The sequence below is a fragment of the Phalacrocorax carbo genome, chromosome 10, assembly GCF_963921805.1.
Source record: "Phalacrocorax carbo chromosome 10, bPhaCar2.1, whole genome shotgun sequence".
Taxonomy (NCBI): Eukaryota; Metazoa; Chordata; class Aves; order Suliformes; family Phalacrocoracidae; genus Phalacrocorax; species Phalacrocorax carbo.
The window spans coordinates 3,090,056-3,115,854 of NC_087522.1; the positions used below are offsets into that span (position 1 = coordinate 3,090,056).

General features: G+C 49.4%; 1 protein-coding gene across 3 annotated transcripts in view; it reads left to right on the top strand.

Annotated features, from left to right (window-relative positions):
* Window positions 1-309: 309 nt before the first annotated feature.
* CACNA1H (calcium voltage-gated channel subunit alpha1 H) overlaps window positions 310-25,799 on the top strand; it is a 128,859-nt gene continuing 103,369 nt past the window's right edge. For 2 of the 3 annotated variants that reach the window (XM_064461417.1, XM_064461418.1), the window contains exons 1-5: window positions 310-731; window positions 3,777-3,910; window positions 8,966-9,063; window positions 14,212-14,371; window positions 24,282-24,597. In XM_064461417.1, coding sequence (XP_064317487.1) covers window positions 639-731; window positions 3,777-3,910; window positions 8,966-9,063; window positions 14,212-14,371; window positions 24,282-24,597 — 801 coding nt within the window. In that variant the 5' untranslated portion in view covers window positions 310-638. The remainder of the gene's footprint in view (window positions 732-3,776; window positions 3,911-8,965; window positions 9,064-14,211; window positions 14,372-24,281; window positions 24,598-25,799) is intronic. The other variant, XM_064461419.1, reaches the window with a different exon arrangement.

Below are 25,799 nucleotides of genomic sequence, written 5' to 3' on the forward strand. Positions count from 1 at the left end.
AAACTGGGTAGGAAGGAGACAGCCTGCACTCGGCACCCATTCCCATGACTTGAGGTGGAAACAAGGAGAGCAACTTCACTGGTTGGAGCAAGGAACCAGGCACAAGCCGGGTTTCTGGTGGTGCCTGAATTAGTTCATCTTTCTTGGTCTTGCTTTCTTTAGCTTGGTAATGAAAGAGTTAATGCTAGCGGACATATAGGGTGATTCACTGGTAAAACCCTTTGAGATCTGGAGATGAAAGTTACCGTGGGAGGAGGACGGAGGCGGTTGTGCTCTCAGCTGCCCCTGGCATGCATGAAGTAGAGAAGAGGATGGCGGTGGGAAGGACTTGACAAGGAAAGCGTAGCCATGGGACTGTTTGTGCATCTCTGACTTTGCTGCTCTGTAAGAAATGAAAGGCATCCTTTGTCCTTTCATCTCCACAGGACTACCTTTCTCAGGCCCTCCCCTCAGTTGCCAAAAACTTCAAACCTTAGCAAATCTGGGATGTTTGGCAGCGTTTTCTTTTGTGCTTTAGTGAGTAGTGAAGACTTTTTGATGTGTAACTAGCGTGGTGCTTCAGCTTCCTCCCTGCCGATGGCCGCTGAAGCGTGTGCTCTCCTTAACGCCCTCCTCTCACCTGGTTCGAGCACGTCAGCATGCTGGTCATCCTCCTGAACTGCGTCACCCTGGGCATGTTCCAGCCCTGCGAGGACGTGGAGTGCCAGTCGGAGCGGTGCACCATCCTGGAGGTAAGGATCCCGTGCTGCCCCGCTCGCCTGGGTCGTGCGGGTTGCAGGGGGGTGGCTGTCCTGGGAGCCGGGACCCCCATCTTGTCCCCTTGCCCTGAGATCCAGCCATGAAAGTCCTTCCCATAGGGATGGTTTTTCCAATAAGCCACACTTTGGCATGCTAAGTCTGTCCTCCGAGGAGACCTCCTGCCATGGCTCTAGGTGAGACCCAAAGGCTGATTGATTTGGACTTACCCCAGCAAGATCCTTTCTCTACTCAATTAATCAGGGTAGCGTGGCTCAAAACTGGGCAACCAGCTCCCACTGGAGGTGTTGAACACTTTTTAATTACAGGACAGCCAATGCCACAGGGAACCTCTTGCTCGCAGTCAGTCGGTTCCACCCCAGCCAGGTCACTGCCGGCATCTCTTGGATTGCTGCAGTCTGGTCCGCGCAATACAGCACCGATGAGTTTGCCATTTCATTCCCTTCTTGATGAACAAGGGGCCGTGCCTGCTGTCCTCCGCAGCGGAGCCCACCAGCTGAAGCGCAGCATTGCCAAGTGCCAGGATAACTGACCTTTGGGAAATGCATACGCGTACAAAGCTCACAGACACTAGTCTGCTGGCCACCACAAGCTTAGTGGGGCATCGTGCCTATCACTCCATCCCTCGTTGTGTCCTGGCAGTCCCCTCGCTGCCATATGCCCGCAGGATTCGTTTTGGAAGCACATCCCGGCAGCATCTGGTGTGTGGGCTGCACCTTGGCGCTGGGCTTCCTGCAGCAACTCAGTTCTCAGGCTTGGAACCAACTTCTGTTGTTCCTAATGCATTACATCAACCTAGGCAGGGACTACCGACATGTGGTAGTGTAACAGGCTTGGTTCGATTGAATCCTGCACAGATCTGCTGCTTTACTTCCTTTTGGGTGTTTCAGCCATAGAGGAAGGCCAGAGGGATCCTTCCAACCAGGCTCTCCTGCCTCTTTCAAAGATTGGTCCAGAACTGCCTGCAGACGCCAGGAAGAGCAGAGTTTATCATCAAACCCTCTTTCAACCTTAAAAAAGGATCTGTTAAATGCACAGCCAAGTAAACCAGGTGAATTGAGAAGCCACTAGAGGTTTGTTACGGAATGAGATGAGCTTTGGAGAAACACATTGCCACCAGAGGCATCCAGCATAGGGATCGTCTCAGAGGGTCAGGCTCAGGGTTGGTGTGAAGTGGTATCCAGAGGTGGCACCAGAAGATGTCACACTGCAGGCGGCTGTGTGTGAGAGCCCATCAGAAAGTGTCCCATCTCTCCTGAAAGGTTACCCTCCACGTGACTGCTGTTTTTCTGCATGTATTCACGCATGTGGGGCTCTCTTTGGAGGATGCCCATCCCTGCCAAAATGTCCAGGCAGACAAAGTGAATCCTGAGATTCAGCCGAGAAGGTGACATTCTTGAATGCTCCTTATTTGCTGCCTTTTCTTTCGTAATTTAATCAGGTTGCAAACACACGGCTTGTGTGGTCCGTTCTCCTCAGAACACATACTCGTACACCTGCAAGGAGCCCAGGCACTGAATTCGGTTTCTAATAGCAGCTTAATGATTACAACTTATATTTGCAAAACCCAAAGTGTTATCCTGAAGGGTTTGCAGGCAGAAAAGGGCTGCAAGTAAAGCCATCGTTATCCCTCACCCTGCCACAGCTTGCGGGAGGGAATGGAAGCCAGAACATGAGCTGGAAAAGCCTGAACTCCTTTATGGAGGCTTTCGGATGCCAGTTATTAAATGAACTGAAATAATGGAGCAAAACTTCAGTGTAGTTTATCAAGGGAAAGGTTGGTTGATAAAGCCAACAGCCAGAGAAGGTGGTGCTCACACACAGCCATGCAGAGGTACATGGATGCGCAGTGGGAACTTGGCTGCCATGTGGATGCTCTGTTAATTTTACCATTAATCCGCTCAGGCCTCAAATCGAAAGTGCCAGAGACACAATACAAAACACTAAGATCATTAAAAGAGTGGTTTGGACAGCAGCAGTCGTGTCTGTAGATCGAGAAGTTCCTGTGCTTTATCAAGTCTGCAATTCAAAACAAGGAAGCCTTTGCACCTGATTTTAAAGCAATCTGTATCTCCTGATGGTCAAGTTTACAAGCAACATGTAGAAGAGTATTTACAGCAGAGTCCATTTCCTGGTATCTTCAAATACGTCCACATTTCATGCATGTACAGGTAGTCTCCAGGAAGGCTGGAGAATCACAGCTGTCCAAGTCCCCACTACCCTATAGAAGCCATTAAGTAAAGGCTGAGGCATGTTCTGTAGGGCAGCACTGGATTAATCTGGGCATCTTTATTTTCTCCTCTTGTTTTCACAATAATCTTAAAACCCAGAATTCTGGCCTTCACCCAGAGGCTCCTGCGCTTGGGCACGCAGGCTTGCCAGGGGGATGCCCTGAGCCTCTGCACCATGAGGAGCTGCTCCAGTCATTCCTCACGTGCAGCAGAACTGCCCTTATAGTTACTGCTTCAGCCTCTGCTTCATGTGCACATTCGCTGCCAGCTGTGTCTGGGTCTGTGAGTAGGAACCTGGTCCCTTTGGGAGTCCATGAAGGCGTCAGAGGTGAAGCACATCCTCCTGTGTTAGATGGGGGAAATCCTTTCTAGGAGGTATGAGCTGCCCAGTCTGGAAACGCAGCTTCTACTGCAAATTGCTGAGACCTCCTGGACCCAACCACAAGCTGCTGGTGAATGCATAGGCTTTAAATGCCAAGAAACATATCCAGCCTGTGCAATAGCGATGTCCTTACATCTTTGTCAGTAGATTAACAGAAGCTGCTAATGCTTCCCAGGCAGTAGGCTGACCCAGGAGCTGTGCTCAGGGGTTGCCATCACCCATGAGGTATTGCAGGTTTTATTTCTGGAGTTCGGTAGGTGGCACTTTGGTACCAGTGCTTTGCCTTGCGGTGTCTGCCAGGGTATACAGAGCACCTCTGCGGTGGGAGCGCTCGTGTCTCTGCTTTCCCTTTCCCTGATAAGAAAGCACAGCAGAACTGACTGTAATAATCTTTTACTGGTCTCCAGGCATTTGACGACTTCATTTTCGCTTTCTTTGCGGTGGAGATGGTCATCAAGATGGTGGCTCTGGGGATCTTCGGGCAGAAGTGTTACCTTGGAGATACGTGGAATCGCCTGGACTTCTTCATCGTGATGGCGGGGTCAGTAACGAAACCTCATCAATTTGCTTTTTGCGGTGAAAGCAAGAAAAGCCCAGATAGCCAAATCCGTAGGTTGTCTTGCCTGGTTTGTGTAACGTCTTGTGAAAGCCGCCAGGCTCAAGCCAAGGCAAAGTCTCATCTGGTTTCACCTCTGGCAACCACGCCGGATTTTGGGGTGGGGTATGAATATCAGGGCAAAAGCCACTGGGTTTTCAGTAGCAATCCTTTTGCCAGTGTCATGTCTGTCAAGTCAAGCGCGCAGTGATCCAGCCCTTGCGACGGCCAGTATGTCCCAGTGCTCTCAGTTAAGACTGCTGTCTCCAGAGCAGGGGGAAAAAGCACACAGCGGCTCAGCCCCGCTCCTGCTATGTGACACCATTAAAGCGACGCAGAGAGGCAGAAATTGGCTAAGCAACGAGAATCTAGCCCAGAAATCTGGTTCAGAAGGTTGAAATCCCAGTGGAAGAAGGTGACCAGAAGCTGGCCCAAATTACAAGTGCAGGCAAATGCCTCCTGTAAACTTCTCTTGATTTACATTTTAATGTTCCCCACAGCTGCTTATTTGTGCAGGATGTGTTAATAAACAGATATAAGGAAGATCTCGGTGCGTTTGACACCAGCTCCCTCACACCCATAGGGAAAAATGGATTTGACTAAAAGCTTGGCGAGTCTAAAACTTTTTTCTATAAATAAATGGATTTTAGAAACCCCAGGCTCTCTTACCTGCTTAGTATACCCTAGAAAGGGATAGACTCCTGTAATTACAGAGCTCTGCCTTATTTCTGAATTCCTGGGTTTATAATGACCAGCCTGGGGTTAATTAGAACATTCCTGTAATATGTTGGGGCATTTTTACCCTTACATTAGTGATGTACAATCTTCACTGCACTAATGGATTTTGTTTTGCTCCATGTTATTTGTCTGGAATACAATTAGGAATGGCCTTACTGGTTTGAATAAAACATGAGCTCTCCTGCGCAGAGCTTCCTTTGAACCCGTGTGCGGTTACAGCCCACGAAAGAACAGCAGGGACAACAAAAGAAGCTGTTAATTATTTTTTCTAGCCAAAGCTGGTGCAGCGTTTCAGTCAGAAGTAGTAGGGGAAGAGCAAAGCTGTGGTTACAGGGGGAACTCGGGATCAGAAATCTGCCATCCATAACCAACGTGCCGACAGCGATTCCCCACGCTGAACCTGCCGGACGAGCCCTCCTGATGGGCGAGCAGAGGTTCCCCTCATCATCAAAGGGATCATCGCAGCGAAGCGGGAGAATAAGGTAGCACGTGCAGGCAGAAAGGCCAAGCCCTCTGCTCGTACCTCGGAGTCAGGTTTGGCACCAGGGTCTTTGTTCACGTGGCACCTGGGACAAGGGGGAAGGTGGCTGGTGAGTCAGTTTGGTAGTTTTCCAGGGCATTTCCCCACCCTCCGTGGCTGGCATATGTTTGAGAAGAATGAAAACAGCAGGAGCACCAGGAGATGCCAATGGGAAGCCCTGCTGCAGGTCTGGCATTTCTCAGGCTGAAGATGAGAAGAGGAACCCTTCTCTGGCTGGTCCTGGGCCATTTCCAGATGATTTTGGTGTATTCGAGCCATACCTGTGACATTATTTCCGATCTCTCAGACGAGAGGCTGGTCTGGGAGCTGGGCTGGCTGGTAACGCTGGTGGAAGGGAAGGAGAAGCTGTGCGATGGGCTGAGGTTCTTCACCTCCCCCACCACCACCATTCGGTCTGGTGTCTGCCCCTAAAACTGGAGGTGGTTTTAGCAGGGAGCAGTCTACTGGAATAACAAGCGTTGCTTTTTCCAGCAAGGAGATGGATGTGATGAAGTTATTATGAGGCTTTTTCTGATAAGAAGGGAAACAAGTGACAGGCAAAGCTGCCTGCTTTGTTTGTCCCATTCGGTCTCCTCAAATAAGCTGATCTGGCTTACTAGCCAAATCTTTAGTATACTTATACCAAAGAGAGTGGAGGGTAAGCAAGGAAAGTACAAAATAAACATATCTTCTGCCTCTAGCAACAGATTGTGTCTGAAGTTTGTTCCAGCACTGAAAACCCTTTCATGTTTTGCTCGCCTGAGAAATGCACCCTGGAAAATTTCAGACCGAATGGAGCTTACAACCTTTTAGTCTGTCCAGCAGCCAAGTTGAAAGCATTTTCCAAGCATCAAAAATGTTGTCCACTAGAGCTGAAAACTGAGAGGTTTCTTGTGCATCCAGCCCCTGGAGACATTGTAGGCTTATATGATGCTCTGCGTCCAGCTCTGGAGCCCTTGACACAGGAAGGACATGGACCTGTTGGAGCGGGGCCAGAGGGGGCACAGAAATGCTCCGAGGGCTGGCCCAGGTTGCCCAGAGAGGTGGTCGATGCCCCTGGAAACATCCAGGCCAGGCTGGACAGGGCTCTGAGCGACCTGATCTGGCTGAAGATGTCCCTGCTCACTGCAGGGGGTTGGACTGGATGGCCTCTAAAGGTCCCTTCAACCCAAAGCGTTCGATGATTCTATGATGATGCTTTGGGCACCTTTAATTTGACATTTAATTTTCCATTGATTCCATTAATTTTCCATTGACGGAATTGAAAACTGTTCATGGTAGAAGACATCGCAAAGGCTTGTGCCTCCTTTTTTTCAGTACCCAGAGGCTGTGGGGAATCACCTACCAAGTGCCAGTCCACCCAGGCCTCCGGTCCCTGCATACCCAAAATTTCCAGCTCCAGCAAGTTTGTGTCAGGCATTTCCAGGGTGTTCTTGGTTTACATGTGTGATATGACAACAGGACCCCAAGTTTGGTTCATGCTAAGGAGTCTTTGACTTTTTCATGAGGGTTTCAAATGTTTTCACTGCTTGCAGAAGGTCCAATCTGGAATCCATCGAGTGTTTCAGGTGGGCTTCAGTGGGCAGCGTAGATCCCCCTGAGACTTACTTTCAAATCCTGAATGGAGTATCATGGAAGTCCAAAGTATCAGGGTCAGAAAGTCTGTTTCCTAGGCCAAATCCTGGGTGTTTCACCTTTCATCAGCCCCATTGAAACTCCAAGGGCCAAGTAAAAGTGAGGCCCCAGGAGTTGGCCCTTTAACACGCTAATAATTGCATGTCCTCTCTGGAGTACAAAACCAGCTCCCACTGGAGCATTTCGTACTCCTTTTACATGCTATTAGTCGTTCAAAAACTGTATCAGTTACACTAAAATCCACTTACTCAGCCACCCGATAAATTGTGAGTGTGCTGTATTGGGACGACGCCAGCGAACAGCTTCAGGCTTTGGCACTGTTCACTTCAGGGACTTTAAACAATGCTTTGTCTATTCCTGCAAGGTCTGTTTAGAGCAGACACCTGGTGCTGGCTGCAGGCCCCTTGACGCAGGTGTGAATGGGCATTTCCGATGGCTTTCCCACTGTGTGGTCCTTCGCAGCTCTGGGCTGCTTCCCCCGCTCTGCTCGGGCTGCTTAATGAACACACGTTAGATTTAAAACCTGGTTTTGTGCCGTGCTGAGTTTTAAAGCTATTCATCATGTTTGGCTCAGTTCCTACAGACAAACTTTAAGGTGATTTTGAATTATAAAGGCTCACTAACTACTTCAGAAATAAATAATTAAATAAATGGAACATCTCTGGAAGGTTATCACTAAAACCAGCTCAAAATCACCAGGGCCTCTGCACAGCAAATTAAGGCTAACCGGCCAAAGTCACCTCCGTGCAATGCCAGTGGTATCGCAGGGTTACACCAAACAGCTTCGGGACAAAGGCAAAACGGAAGCAAATAGCAGAACGTCTAGATATTCCCAATTAAATTTTGCGGAGCAGGGCTGGGCATCAAATACGAAGTGTGAGGCTCCAGCAGAGCAGAGCATGGGCACGCAGGCAATGATGTGCCCGAGCAAGGCTGACCCAAAACCAAGCCTCCCTCTGCTGTTGCCTGAAATCCCTTCAGCTGTTGCTTCAGTCCATTCGGCTGTTGCTTCTTGATGGCACGTAACGATTCTGGTCCATCCTGGCTGCAGGATGCTTCACTGGAAAACCTCTTCTTCCACTGGAGCTTCTGAAGCGCCTGGTTGCAGCAGTTCAGCTCATATTTGCCTTCCTCCTTCCATATCTCTTTGTTTATTTAAAAAAAAACAAAACAAAACAAAACAAAAGCTCTTTCTCCATGGGATCCAACAGCTTACTCACAGGGTTGCTTTTGATGCCGTTACATTATTTGAACAGGCGTGGTGAGAGATTTGTGACATATTTACAAGTGCTTCCCTGTCGTCAAACTCATAAATTGTAATTACAGCCATGCTAACTAGCCATAACCCCATTAAAAAAACAACACTACACACATTTGCCACTCATTGCTATAAAAGAGCAAGAAAACTGACTTAACATCCTTCCCAGCCTGGGAGAGAAATGTTTATATGAAATGGAGACGGAGCATGAAAAAGGAAATGTTCCCTATTCTTAATATTAAAATGGAAACCAAATGACTTTAACATCATTTGTCGGCTTGGTTATTCACATTTTTGTCATAGGGGGAGAGATAAGCCGGCGTGAAAATACACTGGGGTGCTAGTAGGGGGTATAATATCAGAAACATCTTATTGACTTTGAGCTGCACGGAGTTGTGCAGTAATCTCCCCGGGAAGGCTGGGGCTGCGCCGCCGGCTGGAGCGCGATAAGCTAATGGAGAGGGAGAGCAGCACGGCTGCGGGAGCCGAGCAGATAGTTGGGGGCTCCCCAGTTTCTGTGGCCCCAACTTTGCAGCTCCTTGTCGTGCCAAGTCCCGCTTTCAGATGCGTTACCTGTGCCGTTAGCCCAGGAGCACGTCTGCCTGCCAGTGCCTGCACCATCGCTGCTCCTGTGGGTGTTTTCAGTCTCTCAGAGGCTGAAATATCCCTTATACCCCATTGACAGCATGATGCACATTATGAGCTGCCAACAAAGAGCGAGTGGTTTTGCAAGCGGGCCACGGTTCCCAGAGCACGCAGGCAGCGGCAACCCCAACTCCGGCATCTCGGCACCCTCATGCCCAGAGACCGAGCATCCCATGTCCTGACGCCTTCCCTCTTTCCCCCGCAGCATGATGGAGTATTCTCTGGACGGACACAACGTGAGCTTGTCTGCGATCCGCACCGTCCGGGTACTTCGGCCGCTACGAGCCATTAACAGGGTCCCAAGTAAGTAACGCCTTTGTCCGCGCTGCAGCCTGGAAAAGCAGGGGGTTAAAGCCACCCCCTCTGCGCGCTAAGCCTTGCCGTAGTAGTCTGCTCTCCTGCTGCTGAGAGCAAGTTCATTTGTTTTAATTTTTAATGGCAAGTTAGAGATCATTTGTTATGATTATCAGTGTTAGTAAAGGGCAAGGGAGCAGATTTTATACCTGGAGACCGAATTTTCATGGCTGTTTTCCAATGTTTTTGTGAACTCTCTGAGGCAAGTAACTCTTCTGCTCCTAGTGCGAAGTAAATAACAACGTTCCTATAAAAAAAGGGGGAAAGGTCAGTTCTAAGAAGGATCTTCTTGCCCTGGATGGGTTCATTTTCCCCTCTCGGCTATTTAAGGTCCTTCCATTCCTTTGTGTTCAGGATTAGAAGCGCAGCAGCCTCCGTTGCTGGTAAAATACCACAGAGGGTTTGCTGTCATGTAGAACAAAATTGGGTTCATCCATGATGGAAAGTTCAAGTGGCCCCTAAATCCATTTTCAAGTGGCTTCAGCTGCTTGTCTTCTAAATCCAATTTGAAAGACGAACCAACAAGTTGAAATAATTTCCTGCCGGAATCAGCCGTCTGCTGAGCAATGCTTTGCAAGGTACTAATTTCATAGCGCTTTCATCATTTTTTTTTTGACCAAAATCCACTCAATTCAAGATGCAACGGCATTGCATGGAAATCACAGAGGTTCCTTGCAAAAAAGAAAAAAAAAAGGTGCATTTCCTCTTCTCTCTAAAAGCGCGTTTGAATGACGCAGCCGCGCCAGGCTTTGCTGAACATCCTGCCTGGATTAATTGCCCATCGTGTCGGCACATCTAGGGACAGCAAAACAAACTCCCCCAGAAGGGTTTCGGTTCCAGCACCTCAGATGAACATGCAAGCGAACAGATGGATATTTACGCACAGGAGTCTTTGAAGTTTCTCTCTGAGCTCAAATTCTTCAGGATTTTTCTTAAAAAAATGCTAAAATTCTGTAAATTCAATTGTGACATCATTAGAAGTTAAAAACAAGACCAAAAAAAGAAACAACGGGCTAAAAGGGACCATTGAAACCCTCTGAAGCTTTGTTTTCCTAATGAGGTTTTGTTACCAGGGTTTCGGAGCTGCTCGAAAGCAGAGCGCAAAGTTTTCCTCTGGGGTTTTGAGCACGGTGGTCCATGGCCTCGCTGGGACGGGGAGGAGCAGAGGGACACTGGCACGTGCTCAGCTCGGAGCCCTGCTGAGGTCTCAGACTGCGATGAGGACCAGTCTCACTCTGGAGTCACTTGTACCGTGAAGCCCTTCGTAGCTCTCCCTCGAAACAGTGGGAGTCTCAAGCTGGGATTCAGCTAGGCTGAGAGCAGAAGCTGGGGGAATTTGAGGATTTACATGCCTATTAAACCAAGGCCCAGGGATCCAAAAGCCTCCAGGTCTAGGGGAGATTTTGATCTGGGTCCAGCTTGTGCTTTTCTTTCTTAGGAGTCTGATATTGAAGCTTTGAAATAAGGCATTCAGGCTGTGTTCTGTTACACTTGGCACTTTGATTCTTTTTTTTTTTTTCAATAGGCAGTAGAAAATATTCGATTTTTTTGTTAATAGTATGTGAGATTAAGTCCGAAGAGCTGAATCCCTGTTTGGAGTTGAGTTACTCAGCTTGATGAGCACCTAAGCTGGTCTTACAACACTACCAGTGTCTTGAACAAGTGCCAGGGCAGGATTAGTATTCTTAGAAATATGTCAGTTCCTGAAGGGCAGATAATCACAGACTTTATTTGTTTATGAGACACTAACTCCATCCACCGTTAATATCGGTACTTTTACTGTTTCAGACTAACATAATCCAGGGTCTGTGGAGAACGGATGGCGACAACCCTCTATTTTGTTGCATTTTTGCAGTTTCCGGTAATAACAGAGTTACATTTCTAGTCTTTCATCCATGGGGATGCTACAGCTCAGCCAGGGGTTCACCTCGGACGTCCACCGCATCCCAGCCAGCAGCACAGCAGCAGGTCCCGCTCAGCCCCGTCCGTGCCATCCCCAGCGCCGGGGCAGCGACACTCCCCCGGCCACCGCACCGCTGGCAGCGGCAGGGGTTTCGGCTCAGTGGCAGTCGCAAAAGGACATCGAGCAAATACAAATTATGGCTGGGTCGGAAGAGATGAGCTTGGTGTTCAGTTGCAGGCTCAGGGGAAAGCAGGGACCCATGAGAAATAGCCTGGCTATTTATCCCTCATGCCTGGGCACTTTCCTGGGTTCCAGCCAGTGCTGTTAGCTCTTCACTTCCAGGCACAATAAATTTACCCACAAGATTATGTCATTTTTATTTTATTTGTTAAGAAAAGAAAGGAGAATTCCCAGCCAATAAAAACATCATCTCTATTAGAAATTATTCCTTGAAAACGACTGGAAAAATATAATTCCTGCGATTTATATGTTTGGCAAGGGCTGTAGTTAAGGGTTTGTTTTAGTAGTGGCCACTGTTTTTTCAAATCCATTTCACTGCTTTATTTTTATTTTTCTACTATGTGCTTTAAACCAGGCATCACATGGAATGGGAACTAAAAGAAATCCTGATCCTCATTTCAGCCTAACCGATGCTCTTGCTCTTTTCCCATGGCGCACTTGCCACGCTGCTGAGAGCCCAGGGCACCCTTAGCGGATAGCGAACAGATGGATTCAATCTCAAGAATGGTGCCACTGAACAACCCAAAATACCAAAAGTAGCTGAGCGGAAAAAAAGTTGTCTGGCACAGGGAGATAAATTTTAACCATTTTTGGAAAAAAAAGAGCGAGGATATGGGGGGGGGGGGGGGAGGAGAAAAGCCCAGCATCCTCTTTCCAGTGGGAATTGAGTCTTTTCTGCTTTTCCAAAGATAGATTTGCAAGGAACATCTGAAAGGCAGGGCTGTGGGATGTGCTTCTGGGGGGCTTACGATGCCAGCAGGTGTTGGGAATAAGCGTTACAAAATCAAACCCCCATTTGCCTCCAGCTCGGGGTTTCCCCCTGCGCATGGAGCGGAGGCCAGTGCTGTCCCCGCAGCTGGCACCGGCGTTGCGGTTACGGGGGATGGCAGGGATGCTGGCCGGCATCCCGTACCGCCCGTGGCGCTCGCCGACGCAGCCTGGCTGCCAGCGCTGTGTCCCTTCCCTGCGGGGTGGCGTTGGCGCCGGGGTGGCACGGGGACAGGGTTTGGAGGGCAGCCGGCGGGGCTGGCACGGGGCTAGGCACCAGGATCGCAGCTCCTCCGGAGAGGCATCCGCTGCCAGCGCCAGCAGCGGGGAGCCACGCTGGAGCCAAGACGCAGCTGGGCATGGAGACCTTGAAAGTCTTTTGCCCTGGGATGCAGAGGTTATTACTCACATGTAATTATTTATTAGCATAGACTTCTTGGCCGTGGTGGTTTATCCACCCGCGCTGTGCTGACAAGGTAATATCGGTTCCGGCCCTGCTTGGCTGGGTCGCTTTTCCGCTGGCAGAGCGACACGGGGAGGCGGGTAAAGCGGCGTCACGGGGCTCCGGCTCCTGTTAGCACTGCCTGCCATGGCCTGGGAGGTGCCAGGCTGGACAGGCACTGCTCTCCTGCGGACTCAGCTCCTCCCAGCACCCATCCCTGGGGTCTACAGATGCCAGGCTGCAGCCCAGCATCGTCGCTGAATTAGCAGGAAAGGCATCAGGCGTGACTTGGGAGCTGGCTGAGAGAAGAAGCCAACGTGGAAATGGGTAGGGGAGGAGAGACTGCGTCAGTGTAAATGCCGCTCTCTGTTCAAATGGGATGACTAATGGAGAGCAGCTTCCTGCTAAGGGGAAAGGGAGGGAGATAAAGCTCCACGCAGGCAAGCAAGAAAAGGTGTTTGCAGAGCAGCATTTTAGTGGGATAAAATCCCTCCAAAGGCGGCAGTGTCACCTTACCCAGCAGCCGCATTGATTTCCACCATGTCATAACCTTGAGCCCTACTCTCTGTTGAGTGCCAGGCTCCCGAGGCTCGGTTTCTGGTTTTATTCTTTTCTATAATTTAACATTTGCCTTTGTCTCTTCCTTTTTTCATTAATTCTCCTCTCATCAGTTATCAGCTGTTGAAACGATGGCTGGTCAGTGTCTCAGAGGTTCATTTAACCTCTCTTGAACTGCTGAGCTGCAAGTCTTTATTGCCTTTTTATTCCTGTTTTATCCTTGAGTTTGAAGGTGCCCTGATGAGTGAGATAGGGCAGCTCCCAGGTGCCAGCCCAGTCCCTGCCTCCTTGCCCAGTCTCCCCTGGGCAGCGATGCTGGGAGCATGCTGGATGGAGATGCAAGGGTTAGCTGAGGCTCTGCAAGGTTGACTCATTCCTCAATCTTCTTATTTAGGATGGAAGATCTTGCACAGAAATCAGCCTTTCCCTGGCAGCGAAGGTGCTGGGGGAGCCCTTGCTCTGCACACAGGGTCATAGGGAGCCTGGCAGAGGGGTGCGGGACCGGCTGGGAAGGTCTCCCAGCAGCCTGTGCAGGAGGAAGGGAAGGGAGCAGAGCTGAGAGATTTCCTTAGAGGAAGAAACATTTGCATCCTGCTTTCCCCCTCTCAAAACGTCTTTTGCCTCCCCTGCTTGGAAGTCCTGCAAGCTTCGGAGCACGAATGGCTCTCAGCTGCCAGTGGTGGCGAGCAAGGTGAGGAGTCCTCCGTGGAAGAGGAGTTGTCCATGGAGGAGACCCAGAGGGCAGCCACAGCTCTCATCCTACACAAGGCTCTGTATTGTTTAGTGGAACAATTTGTGTGACTCAGGAGAGATGTTCGATATGTTTATAAATACATATTTTGACAATTTCTCGGGAGGCTGATGGTTTGCAGGGGCGTTTCTCCAGGAAAGACCGTCTTGCAGCTTTGCCCATGTTTGTGTGTTGGTGAGTGCTGTGTTACTGAAAGCATCTTAAAATCCCACTCTTAAGCCCACCCTTTGGAGAGACGCTGTTTGCTCCCATGTGCTGCCAAGACTTTTGTACTCTTACCTTCCTTAAGATTTAGGGGAAAGCATAAACATCCCAATTCCTCTGCCCAGGATGTGCTGCTGCATGGCCAAGCCTGAGAGGAGCTGGGATGCGTGTGGTATTCGCGCTCTCCCCGTCAAGGGGCTCCTCTAACCTGTTTTCTCCTTCTCCCCACAGGTATGCGAATACTCGTCACCCTGCTGTTAGATACTCTGCCTATGTTAGGCAACGTCCTCCTCTTGTGCTTCTTTGTCTTCTTCATCTTTGGGATTGTCGGTGTGCAGCTCTGGGCAGGGCTGCTGAGAAACAGGTGTTTTCTAGACAGGAATTTTGCAATGTAAGTACAGCAAAAAAATCTCCACCTTTCATTCCTTTCTCCCTCTCCCCTGCCAGAGAAAACTCAGCGGTCAGCAGGGTTAGCGTCCAGCTGGGGTGCAGCCAGGGCCCGATCCAGCAGCACGTGGATGAGAGCGCGACGTGGCCATGCCACACAGCTGCAATGGCAGCTCTTAACAGGGCTGTCATCTTGATTCACAAGGTTGTTGGCTTCAGGACTCTGAGTCTGGCTAGGTACTTTTTTTAATGAAAAGCCCCACTTGTCAGCAAGCTACTGAGGGTTTGGAGTGGCTTTCTCATAGTTTTCCTCTGTAGCTGAAGGACAAGGATGTTAGTGTTTGGATTATCTCTGTCCAAGGAAGCTGAGATTCCTGACTCTGGGAATTTGAAGATTTAGAACAAACCAAAGCACTACAGCTCTCCTAAAATTGCCAGTTCCCAAAACTGTACAGGTCCGGGAGGTCACCTAGCACACCACACCACCTGGCAGGGGGTTGATGAGAAGTTCCGCACACTGGTACAGACAGCACCACGGAGATGCTGCTGAAACACACAAATCAATCTTTGTAGGTGTATTAAGGTAAGAAGCTCGATGTGAAAGGCACTAAAGATGTTTGTACACCACTCTCAGCCTGGCACAGGCATCAGGGATGGCAGCACATTTGATCCCCTGCCCTTTTTGATTCAAACTTTAGTTTTGGTTCTTCCAAGCTAGGCAGTTGCCTGGACCAGCATCCCTGCCAGGTGCTGAGGGTGCTAATAGGCCTTAATTACCCTAATGAGCCTCACCTAGGACCCACACCCACACCCTGCCCATGACCCAGGAGTTCTATTTAAGCTCAGCCTGTGGCTCACAGTCTTTGTTTGAGCTGTGCTGTTAGCATGCTTGTCTCCTGCTCTTTGTTCCTGGTTTCTTTGGCTCCTGCCTGAGTTCCCTGGATGGATCCTGGATCTGATTCATCACTTGCCATGTCTGGGGCTTTGAATGGACCCTGCTGCCACCCCTGCTGTGTTCAGACTCTGCCTGTGCGGGTGCTGCTGGCACTGGTATGACCTTTGGCTTCTGGCTCATTCCCCTGCCATGGGACAGTCCTGCTCTGGCAGCTCCCTGGTAATCCCTCTGCATGATACTGAGCTTGGGCTGCTCTGTACTTGCCCCTTCAGAGGTGCAATGTAAGGACACACCTTAAAACCCATCAGCACAACAGATCAAAACCAAATGCAGCCTGCAAGCTCCTGCAGAAAAGGGAGGTCTGCCTGGGAAAAGCCTTCCGAAGGGCTTGTGTCAGAGACTGCTGGAGATGTCAGTGGCTCAGAGGTGAGGAAATGCCTGAGACCAGCTAATGCGGGTAACTGTAGTTCTGTAAGAGAAGATAGAGCCTGTAATTATATCTGTTTGTAATCATCTGCTGTCTACAACTCGTATTGTGCCTGGAAGACAAGCAGAGATTATCCCTCAGCTCTACCCCCGATCCTGTTCCTGCCTCTTGCTGATTAGTCCTGTGGCTTTCAGCTCTCTGAGCCTTTCTCTGTGCAGCAGACCATCTCTGATGGTGCTTACTCATCCCATCAGAGATGCTGAAAGGCAGAAAATTGATGAGTCTATGTGTGTATGCTTCTGCTCCTGCGTCTTGGTGCTCCAACTGCGTGAGCTCTCTTTGGCACCCATGGCAAGTATTTGCTGGTCACCAAGACCCTTTGTCACTCAGGGTAACCCTGAAACGTCATTTCAAAGCCCAAAGAGTGGTGTTAAAGCTGTGCTCAGATAGCCCTGTTGCACGGGGCAGGCACCGTGTACAGGCAGTGCCTTCAGCACAAGGAGCACAGAGCTGTAATTAGCTTTGGCGAGTCTCTCTCATCTCTTTGACCAGGTTTCTAAAATGCTGTGTGATTTCCTGCAAAGTGGAGCTTTTAAAATTAACCACAGGGGGAACGCTTGCTAAGTAGAGATATCAAGCAGCCTGGAGAAAGCAGACTGTTATGTAAGGGCCATTAGCAGCATCGAAGGCTTTGCAGGATTTTTTTATCAGGGTCTTGGTCCCGGTCACTGAAGGCAAAATCAGGCTCCCTGTGCCTCAGGACCTGTGTTTGGAGAGGCTGGAGTTTTGTGAAAGATCATCTCCTTCCCACTTCACTGCAGCTCTGCCCTGGTTCCTGGGTGTGTGTCCCCAGCAGCAGGTAGCGGTGAATTCGGATGCCTGTGGGCTATCCATTGCCTGTGCCCAAGTCCTCTTGCTTGATGCCATGTCCTCAGGGACACCATGAACAAAGGCGTAGCATTCCAGAGAAATCTGGAGAAAGGAGGCTTCTGGCATGCCCATGGGGCAGCTCTCGTGCAGGACAGGGCTGCTCCAGCTCTGCTGGTGCCAGTATGAGTGTAACAAATGTGGGTTGCCCTAGTACCATCACTCAGACTGAAGCTACTGTCTTGGTCTGTGTTTTGCTGGGTTAGCTTTAGACCTGAGAATCCTGGCTGCAATGAGCCATCCCTCCACTTCCAGCTAGAAGCTGTCCCAAGTTGGTTGGACCTTGGTGTGAAACTTTTGGGGAATCCAGATCAAACTTTTCTCGTGTTTTCTGTTACGCCTGATTGACTCTCCTGAATCCATAGTTCCAGGCACTGGGTTATGGTTCACCCTTGCAGTGGTCTTTAATACCCCAACAGTAAGTTGTATATGGGGAAAAGATACGGAGTGGTTTTGGTGTGGCAGTAACAGGGAAAGCACTTCAGGGTTATGTTGTTCTGCTGTTGTGAAGAAGGGCTACAACATAGAGCACTGGGCCCAAATGACCTCGCTTTTGTGGCCAAGAAGGCCAACGGTGTCCTGGGCTGCATGAAAAGGAGTGTGGCCAGCAGGGCAAGGGAGGTTCTCCTCCCCCTCTGCTCTGCCCCAGTGAGGCCACACCTGCAGGGCTGCGTCCAGTTCTGGGCCCCCCAGTTCAAGAAGGGCAGGGAACTGCTGGAGCAAGGCCAGCGCAGAGCTGCCAAGGGGATCAGGGGCTGGAGCATCTCCCTTGTGAGGAAAGGCTGAGAGACCTGGGCTTGTTCAGCCTGGAGAAGAGAAGGCTGAGGGGGGATCTCATCAGTGCCTATAAATACCTGAAGGGCGGGTGTCAGGGGGATGGGGCCGGGCTCTTTTCAGTGGTGCCCAACGCCAGGCCAAGGGGCCACGGGCACAAGCTGGAACACGGGAAGTTCCCCCTGAACATGAGGACAAACCCCTTCCCTGTGCGGGTGCCAGAGCAGGGGCACAGGCTGCCCAGAGAGGCTGTGGGGTCCCTTCCCTGGGGACATTCACCCCCTGCCTGGACGTGGCCCTGTGCCCCTGCTCTGGGGGTGCCTGCTCAAGCGGGGGTGGGACGGGGTGAGCTCCAGAGGTCCCTGCCAACCCCCACCAGTCTGTGATTGTGTGACCAGCAGCACGATGCCACCTGTCTGCGAGGCAGTATGGAGACACAGGCAAAAGCCAAGCCCAGGGTTGGACTGGAGAGGGCCCATCACTCTGGCCTCATGCTCCATCCCTGCGCTGAGCTGCTGTGCTCAGCATTGGTGCTGGCGAGCCCTGACCATCTGTCCCCTTCCAGGGAGAGCTGCCAAAGAGAACAAAAGCAACGACAAAGCCTTGACACAGGGGATGCAGGATTAAAGTTAAGCTCTGGTTTTGGTTAGAAGTAAACAGAATAGAGCTCTGTGGGAACGGGTGAATGAGATTCTGGTCATTTAGTTTTGTCTGCCAAGTCCCACTAAATCCCATTATTGTTCTCCTCAGCCTAAAATAATGTTAGCCAGCAGGCTGTGAGGGACCAGAGGATGGTCAGGGGTGCTGTGCACCTGGACTGGGGCTGAGCAGATGATGGTCCTGATCTAGATTTTCCTTATAGCCCCGTAAAGGGGAAGACCTGAGTTATTGGCAGGACTCACCTTGGTGGTGGTGTCAAACCCTCTCAGATGAAAACAGAACCGCTTTAAAGCGAGGGTGAGCACCTGAGCACAATCCAGGGTGCCAGGCAAGGAAGGGTCATAGCCCCAAAGGTTTTCTGGAGTAAAGCAGGTGTAAGTGAGCTCAGAGACTGGTTCTTCAAATATAGTTTCTTATCTGCTGCATGCTTCTTTGCACACTTGCTGCCAGCAGCTTCCTGGCATTCAGCTTTACAGCAGGCATCAGTTGGAAGAAGTGACTTTGATTTTGCCATCATTCTTCTTCCTATGGAAACTTTTCTTTTAAATCCCCCTTGAAAGCTGGCTGCTCCAAGTAAAGAAACTATTTTTAAATATAGTATATTCTGATAAAAGTTATTTGAGGTGCCTTGGAAATACCTGCTTTCTATCTCTCTCTCTGAAAATTGCACTGTTGCAATGCAAAATCATGCTGGAAGGAGGTCATTTTATTAAGGACTGTCTTTTAGTAGTGACTTCGAAGGAATTACAGGCAGTTACTGGGCTGTTGCAGTAGCAAGTTGGCAAGCAATAGACTGGAGTGGGTCACTGCTGTTCAGGACATGTGAGAAGCTGTCACTCCCCAGCCAGCTGTGGAAACCAGAGTGGTGCTTCAGAGGTCTCTGGTGGCTCGGACACATCTTCAACCCCCCAGGGAGCTCGCTGGCCAGGCTGCGCTTCCCCTGGCATTGAAGAGCAGTGCCAGATTGGGCCCCACCGCTATGAGAGCAAGTACAGGATATCCCTGACAGTGGGAGCTGGAGGGGGAATTTCACAAGGGCTTTTTGGTTGGTCTGAGAGAGGAAGGCTCGGTATGCATGTGTGGGAAGGGCAAGCAAAGCCAGCAGTTTATCTGTCAGATCTCCAGGATGCGTGTCTCCCCACGCAGCCCCTCTGGCTCCCTCCTGCCATCGTGAGCTACTGTCACTGTAAATAAAGGAATCGGGTCACCCCCAGCTTGCCTGGGTTGTTGCGTGTGTGTTGTTATGCAGGGGAGCATTTTCCCCTTTGTGGAGCCTTTCAAGGAACTCAGTGCATTGGAAGCTGGAGAGAGGAGGTAGCTGTGAAGTGCTTTGTATTTATCTAATGTTGCAGGACAGTTATAATGTGAGCACTTCAGTCTTAATTAACTCCGTACCTGCTTGGCATTGTACCGCCTTTGGCTCCTTGGTTTTTGTAGAGCTGCGAGAAGGCACGGACGGCCAAGGCAGACAGCTCTGCGTTTGTCTGAAAGGTTCTTCTGAGTTCTGCTTAATTGCTCCCCCTGGCATCGCTCTGTGCTCTAACGTTGGGTTGTCAGCAGGATTTCCTCCAGAGAGCAGCCTCTGCTTGGAGGGAACAGATCCTGCTTGGTGCTGAGTTTCCACCACATTTTCGCTTTCCTCCTCTGCTCCTTGGGAACCTGAAGCAGGATTGTGCTGAGCATACAGACACCCCATACTCCAGAGGTTGTGGATGATGTCCTGCAGGGGATGGTTGGGCTGTGAGGACTGAGCCAGGGGGAAGATGGAGCAGAGAATAATTGTTCATTCTCCTTTGACATGGGAGAGAATGGACTTTCCTGCCCCCCACTGTCCTTCCTGCATGTGAACATCTCCAGGGACAGAGAAAGGAAAATACATTGCAAAGCTGCTGCAAGGCCAGAGAAAGATGTGCACTGGGCAGCTGGCCGAGAAAGGGGTGTTAATCCTTTCTAATGTGATAACAAGATCCATTCTGGGGCTTAGTTTCTCATGTCTTTTTCCCCAGAGCACAAGGGTCTTGTGATTAGCAGATTCATTACCATTAATAGGTTATTTGGACTATGCCTGCTGGCAAGTAACAAGGAAGTCAGATTGACCTTTCCTGCATGGGGAGGTAGATGGTCTTGGCAGAGCTAATACATTCATTTTGTGGATATTGGGGATTCCCTGACTCTTGCAACACTGTTGTTTCTCATTCTTGCTATCCTTCCTTCTTTCCCCTTTTTGGCTTTGCCAGCAGGGTCATAAAGCAGAGGAACTAGAAAAAGGACTCCAATTTGCAGGGCTTGCTGTCAGTTTTCATGTCCCTTCCCCGCTGTACTCGCTGGTGGCGGAGCGTCATGCGGGTGCAGGTCCATCCCAGCCGGACAGGTGCTTGTGGTGTCTCTGTGCCCAGGGCAGACATAGAACAGGGCTGGGCAGAAATTGGTCACCATGTGACTGATTTGGGCCTGTCGTAGGGAGGACTTTCTCTTAATTTGTAAATTATTTTGGGGACAATTGCAGAAATGAGCAAGGCAGAGAAAAGGGAGGATAAAATCAGTTAGGCAGCAGCAGAACCAAATCAAGCTTCATCTACCCTTTGCAGTCAAGCTGTGCTTTGTTTTCCTGGTTTTATTTTCTTCCCACAGCCACCGAAGTGTGCCGTTCTTTTGGTTCTCCAGAGGGTTTGTGCCCAGATCTTTTCTACGCAGCTTATTAGATCACAGCCCAGGGCGCTGTGTCTGCAGGCAGTATTTCTCCTTCAGCCCAAGGCTTCTTAAGCAGGGACTCATGGGAAACATGCAGCCTCTCAAATCTGCGTACGTGGCTCGTCAAGGGCCTTTGCAGTTGGGATGTGTAGTGAATGGAGAAGCATTGCATGGGAAGGGAATTAGTCCTGTAGGTCCCCAGCCTGGCTGCATCCCCCCTTCCAGCAAAACTGGATAGGTGGGCTCTAGCTGAATTGACTGGCACGTTGCTCTGTGGCTAGCTGTGTTCCTGTCCAGCCTGCCCAGCTGGGTGGGTATATCAGGAGATCAGAGATCAGCTCTGGGGACTGAAATGAAGATAACAAATATGGAATAATCAACATGTGTCAGTCCTGCAGCTGAGAGGGCAGACAGCTGCAGAGTCACGCGTGGTGCTGAATGTTGTGTGTATTGTGCCGTGGTGGGAGAGGCAACTCGCAGGGGAGCTCGGATGTGAGGTGGGAGCGGAGCATCGCGCTGATGCATCAGCCCTTTTGTCTGAGCACTTCTTCCATGGTCAGTGTTTTTGGCATGGGCATGTGTGCGTCTGCATCTAAACACAAAACTGCTCCCAGGAAAGGAGCTTGTGCAGCTATAGCTGCTAATTACACAATCATCCCTCCAGATGGTCCATCTCCCTCTGCAAGTCCAGCTTTGCTCTGGGTAGAATCCTAATTACACTGGACCACGAGCTGCAGTGTGTGCTGAGCCTTCCCATCCTGCCCGCTGCCAAAAGGTGTTTGTGGTCAGGAAGCTCCTGCTGCCAGTGTTGTGGTGGGCTCTTGCTTCCAGGGTGGTGAAGAAATCAGTTTTTGCTGAGTTTCACAGCTCCCCCTGGCCCTGGAGCAAGTTTTTGTGGATGACCAGTTGTAGTTTAGAAGAGCATGTCACTGGAGTGGCTCATACAGATCAAAGAGCCTTGGTCTGCCTTGTTTGAAGGGAATTGAGAAAGAGCAAGGGATGTTCTGAAGATCACACAGGGTTGTTGCAGGACTGGGAGTTCGTTGTGTAGTTTTAGGGTTGCAGGTTACTGCCTGAGACTCGCCTCTGTGGCTGTCTCTGCTGCAAGCACCAGGTTTGGGCTTTGAGCTCAAAGTTTTGAGTTTGCCTGACTTCTCACATCGGGGATTTGAGAACTGCAGAGATCTGTTGAGCCTGAGCTGCAGGTCCAGGTGCTTTGATGAGAAGGTACCAAATGAGTCCTCTCCTGCCATCATCTTAGAGAATTAGAGTACTCTTTGGCTGTAAAACTCAAAGTCCTGGTTTCAAGAGTGGTGAAGTCAGCCCCAGGGAAGCCGGTCAGACCCCGGAGTCCCCCCCGAGTCCTGTGGCCATGTATCAGGCAGTGTAGAGCACAGTCCAGGCTTGGGCTGGGCTCTGGGGATGCTAGAACCCTGTCACCACTGCAGGGTGTGGAAAGCCCTGATCCCAGTGTGCCATTGGAAAGAATTCAGAGCCACTGAGCACCTGCTATTGAGTTCCTTGGGAGGAGGCTAACAAGACATGCACCCATGGCCTCTCAAACCTGGAGGTTTTTGAAAATGTCCTTCCTGAGGCTGGTGGGGCTGGGATGGCTCTTCCCTGGGTCGTGTCATGTCTCATGGAGGTGCGGAGCCCTCCCAGCACCTCCCTGGGTGAGCAGGCTCAGGCAGGTACTGTGGCTGTAAGCAGAGGTGTCTGAGGTGTGTGGGGTTCCCACCACATTTATTTGAGGGTGTAGAAGCCCTTTGCATCTGAATTGAGTCCCTCTCAGCGTACCCACTAAGGTCAAAACAGAGCTGCAGGGGCTTTGCCTGCCACTTGTGAGTTAAAAATCACTTCTCAGGTGCCTCTTCTACTCCTCCCTCTGTTTCTTCTCTCAAGTTCCCCAGATGTTTTTGCTCACAGTCTGTATCACTCCCAGTCACATCCCTGCGCCTCTGCATTTTAATCCTTCGCAAGCCTCCGCAATGCCCCCCTCTGTGTGACAAACTCTACTGGTTGTAGTATCTGATCTAGCAAACACAACGCTAGCATAGCACTCAGCCTTTTCTTCAGCTTGTTTTATATGGAAATTTTTTCCAAGTGAAACCAATTCGTGGGAGGGGAAGGAAAAGGCTTTTAGGCAGTCCTGGAGGAAAAACATTTTCGAGTTTCTTCCTTGTCTCTTGAATCTAAGGCATAGAAACTGGGAGGAAGATATAACAGTTTTTCCTGTAGAGGTGTGGGAACACTGTTCAATGGAAGGAATAGCTGGTGAATACATTTAATTACCAGCGAACAATGCCCAGTTCCTCTGACGTGCTACTCTTGCCTATTCGTGAAGCTGGATGAACCCTCAACACCAATCTCAAGCAATTCATTGATAGAGCAGAAACAAATTCCCCAGGAAAGTTGTTCAGAGTTAATTTCCCCTCAGCTCTGCCCTGCAGCAATTGCTCTCTCCTTAAAGTGCATTTGCTGAGTGACTCCTGCTTGACTCAAGGGTTTTGGGGAGCAATTGCAAGCAATTGTATGGAATAACACTAGTTTGGCACTCATTAGAGCCAAATCTATTCAATAGTTAGGTACATTCAGAAACACATAAAAATACAGCTGTCCTGTCTTGAAGAATTACCTGCTTATCTTCTACCCACATCTCACTTGGTTGTGTAATTTGAGTGTTGCCTTTTCCCTTATCTCCTGACTGATTATAGCATCGTTCGTAGTTCCCTGCAGCTCTGAACACAGCAGATAAAGTCGGTTCTAGGACTCTGCACCTTCTCAGAGCTTCAGCAGCGTGGGTGCCGGAGGGTCTTACTAATGCTAATTAAATAGCATGAAAAGTCCTGCACTCTGGTTGCTCACTGATCTGCCCCAGAGCGTGGCTTGGGAAAAGGCACATCCCTGCCATGCTGCAATTAGAGCACTTGCTTATCTTAGCTGTATCAGAGCCATAAATTTTATCCGGGCCAATTAAATCAGATATGCAGTAAGCATACAGTTCCTGTTAATGTGGGCTCTTTCTTTTCTGATGTCAGTACAGAAGGAATTTGAGATGGTGTGTGTCTGGGTCTCTCTTTGTTAAAGTTCAGCTCGCTCATCCCAGAGAGGTGCTATGGGGCAATTTTATTGGAAAGCTGCTTTGCCATCAGCTTTTCTGAAGTGTGATCTGAGCATCAGAAGAGCTATCTTAAAGTCCTTAGATGGAAACAAAAAGCTCCCTAGATTTTTGGGAAGCACCTGGCCTGCTGGAATTTTTCCTCTCTACACCCTCTCATTTTGACTTTCAACTGCCCTGTTTGCCTGGGAGAGCTCAGGCTGATCTTTACCTGAAAGATCACCGGTGCATTACAGGATGCTGGCAGCAAAAAGCTTTGTAGGCAAAGGTAGGGGCTGATATCTCAACTCTGGCTTGCTGTCCCCAGTCTGATGGGGCTGAAGGGCAAAGGAGAAATAACACACCCAAAGCAGAGCCTTCTGCTGCTGATGAAACAAGGGTTGCATCGTTTGTTCTCATCCTTCTCTTTCTTCCCCCTCCAGGACATACAACCTTACCTTCCTGCATCCGTACTACCGGACAGACGAAGCAGAGGAGAATCCGTTCATCTGCTCATCGCATCGTGAAAACGGCATGCAGAAATGCTCCAACATCCCAAACAGAAAGGAGTACAAGGTGGAGTGCACCTTGAGCATGGACTCCTACGCCCCAAGTTTGTACAACCCTGACTTCAGCAGCAGGAATGCCTGCATAAACTGGAACCAGTATTACAACGTGTGCATGGCAGGGGATGTGAACCCACACAACGGAGCTATCAATTTTGATAATATTGGATATGCCTGGATAGCTATTTTTCAGGTAGGATTCTGCTAAAGATTTTTCTGTTTCTTTTTCGTTTGTCATCTTTTGCTTGAAAAGGTTTTGATAGATGTATCAGAGGAGAAAGGAATTTGCTTGCATCTACGTGAAACTGCAAATAAAGACACATCGAGTAAATGAATCAGGCAATAACCGCACAAATGTTGCAAAAGAGCATTTGGGGAGAAAAGCCATTTTTTTTAGTGCATTTTAGAAGAAGGGGAAAATATTTCTTGAGGCAGACAAAAGTATGGCAAGTTCTAGCACTGCAATTCAGACCTGGGTAAATCCCAGGGATTTTTTAGAGTTAGGGTCTGTCTTTATTGCTGTAGTATCAGAAAATGGGGAACGTTGTCCAAGTCCTTAAGCAAGACTTAACACTGTTCTAAAATGTCGGAACTAGCTCAAAGACATGGTTTGGGCTTGATTCTGGAGCTGCAGAGTTATACAGGTTAGCATGGAATGCCAGGGGGAGGAAGAAGAAATTCTAATGGTCCATCCTGGCTGGAATACCTGTGAAGATACATTACTCACGTGGAATTTGAGTCTCTTTACCCACACCTATGCAGCTCTTCACTAGAGACCAAAGTGCTTCTAGCTCAGGCTGGGGGAGCCTTTACAGGTGACAAAAAGCACTCCAGCAACTGAAGCATCTTCAAAGCATTTGTAGCTCTGGAACACTAGCTCATCTACACAGTCCAGAAGCTATGGTCTCTTAAGGCTAGCCTATTTTAAATGATCCATGTACTGGTTTCCACTTCATTTTTAATTCAAATTTCTTTATGCTTTTAAGTAGATGTCCAGTTTTATTTAGACCTTCTGAAGTGTAGGTGACATCTATTCCCTAAAGAGCTAAAGTTCTTTTAGTTTTGTCAATGATGAATAATTACTCATTCAGAACTCTAAAATTTATTAATTTCCTTCTAGTTTCATATTATAATATGAACTTAATAACTTTCAGTTCTCACCTGGGAGTTGTAAAGGGGCTATTTCTTGCTCTGAGCATCTTGTTTGCTCTCATGCTGTCACAGTAGCACAACTTGAATCACGCTGCTGCTGGTATCAGAGGCTCAAAACCAAATCCAGAAGGGTTCAGACAGATCTCAAGTCTCTACTAGGCTCTGTTTTTAAAAATGCTTTGGTTCTCCCCTGGAATTAGTATGTCAAGAGAGGAGCTGCCGTAGTATATTTGAATATTCCTG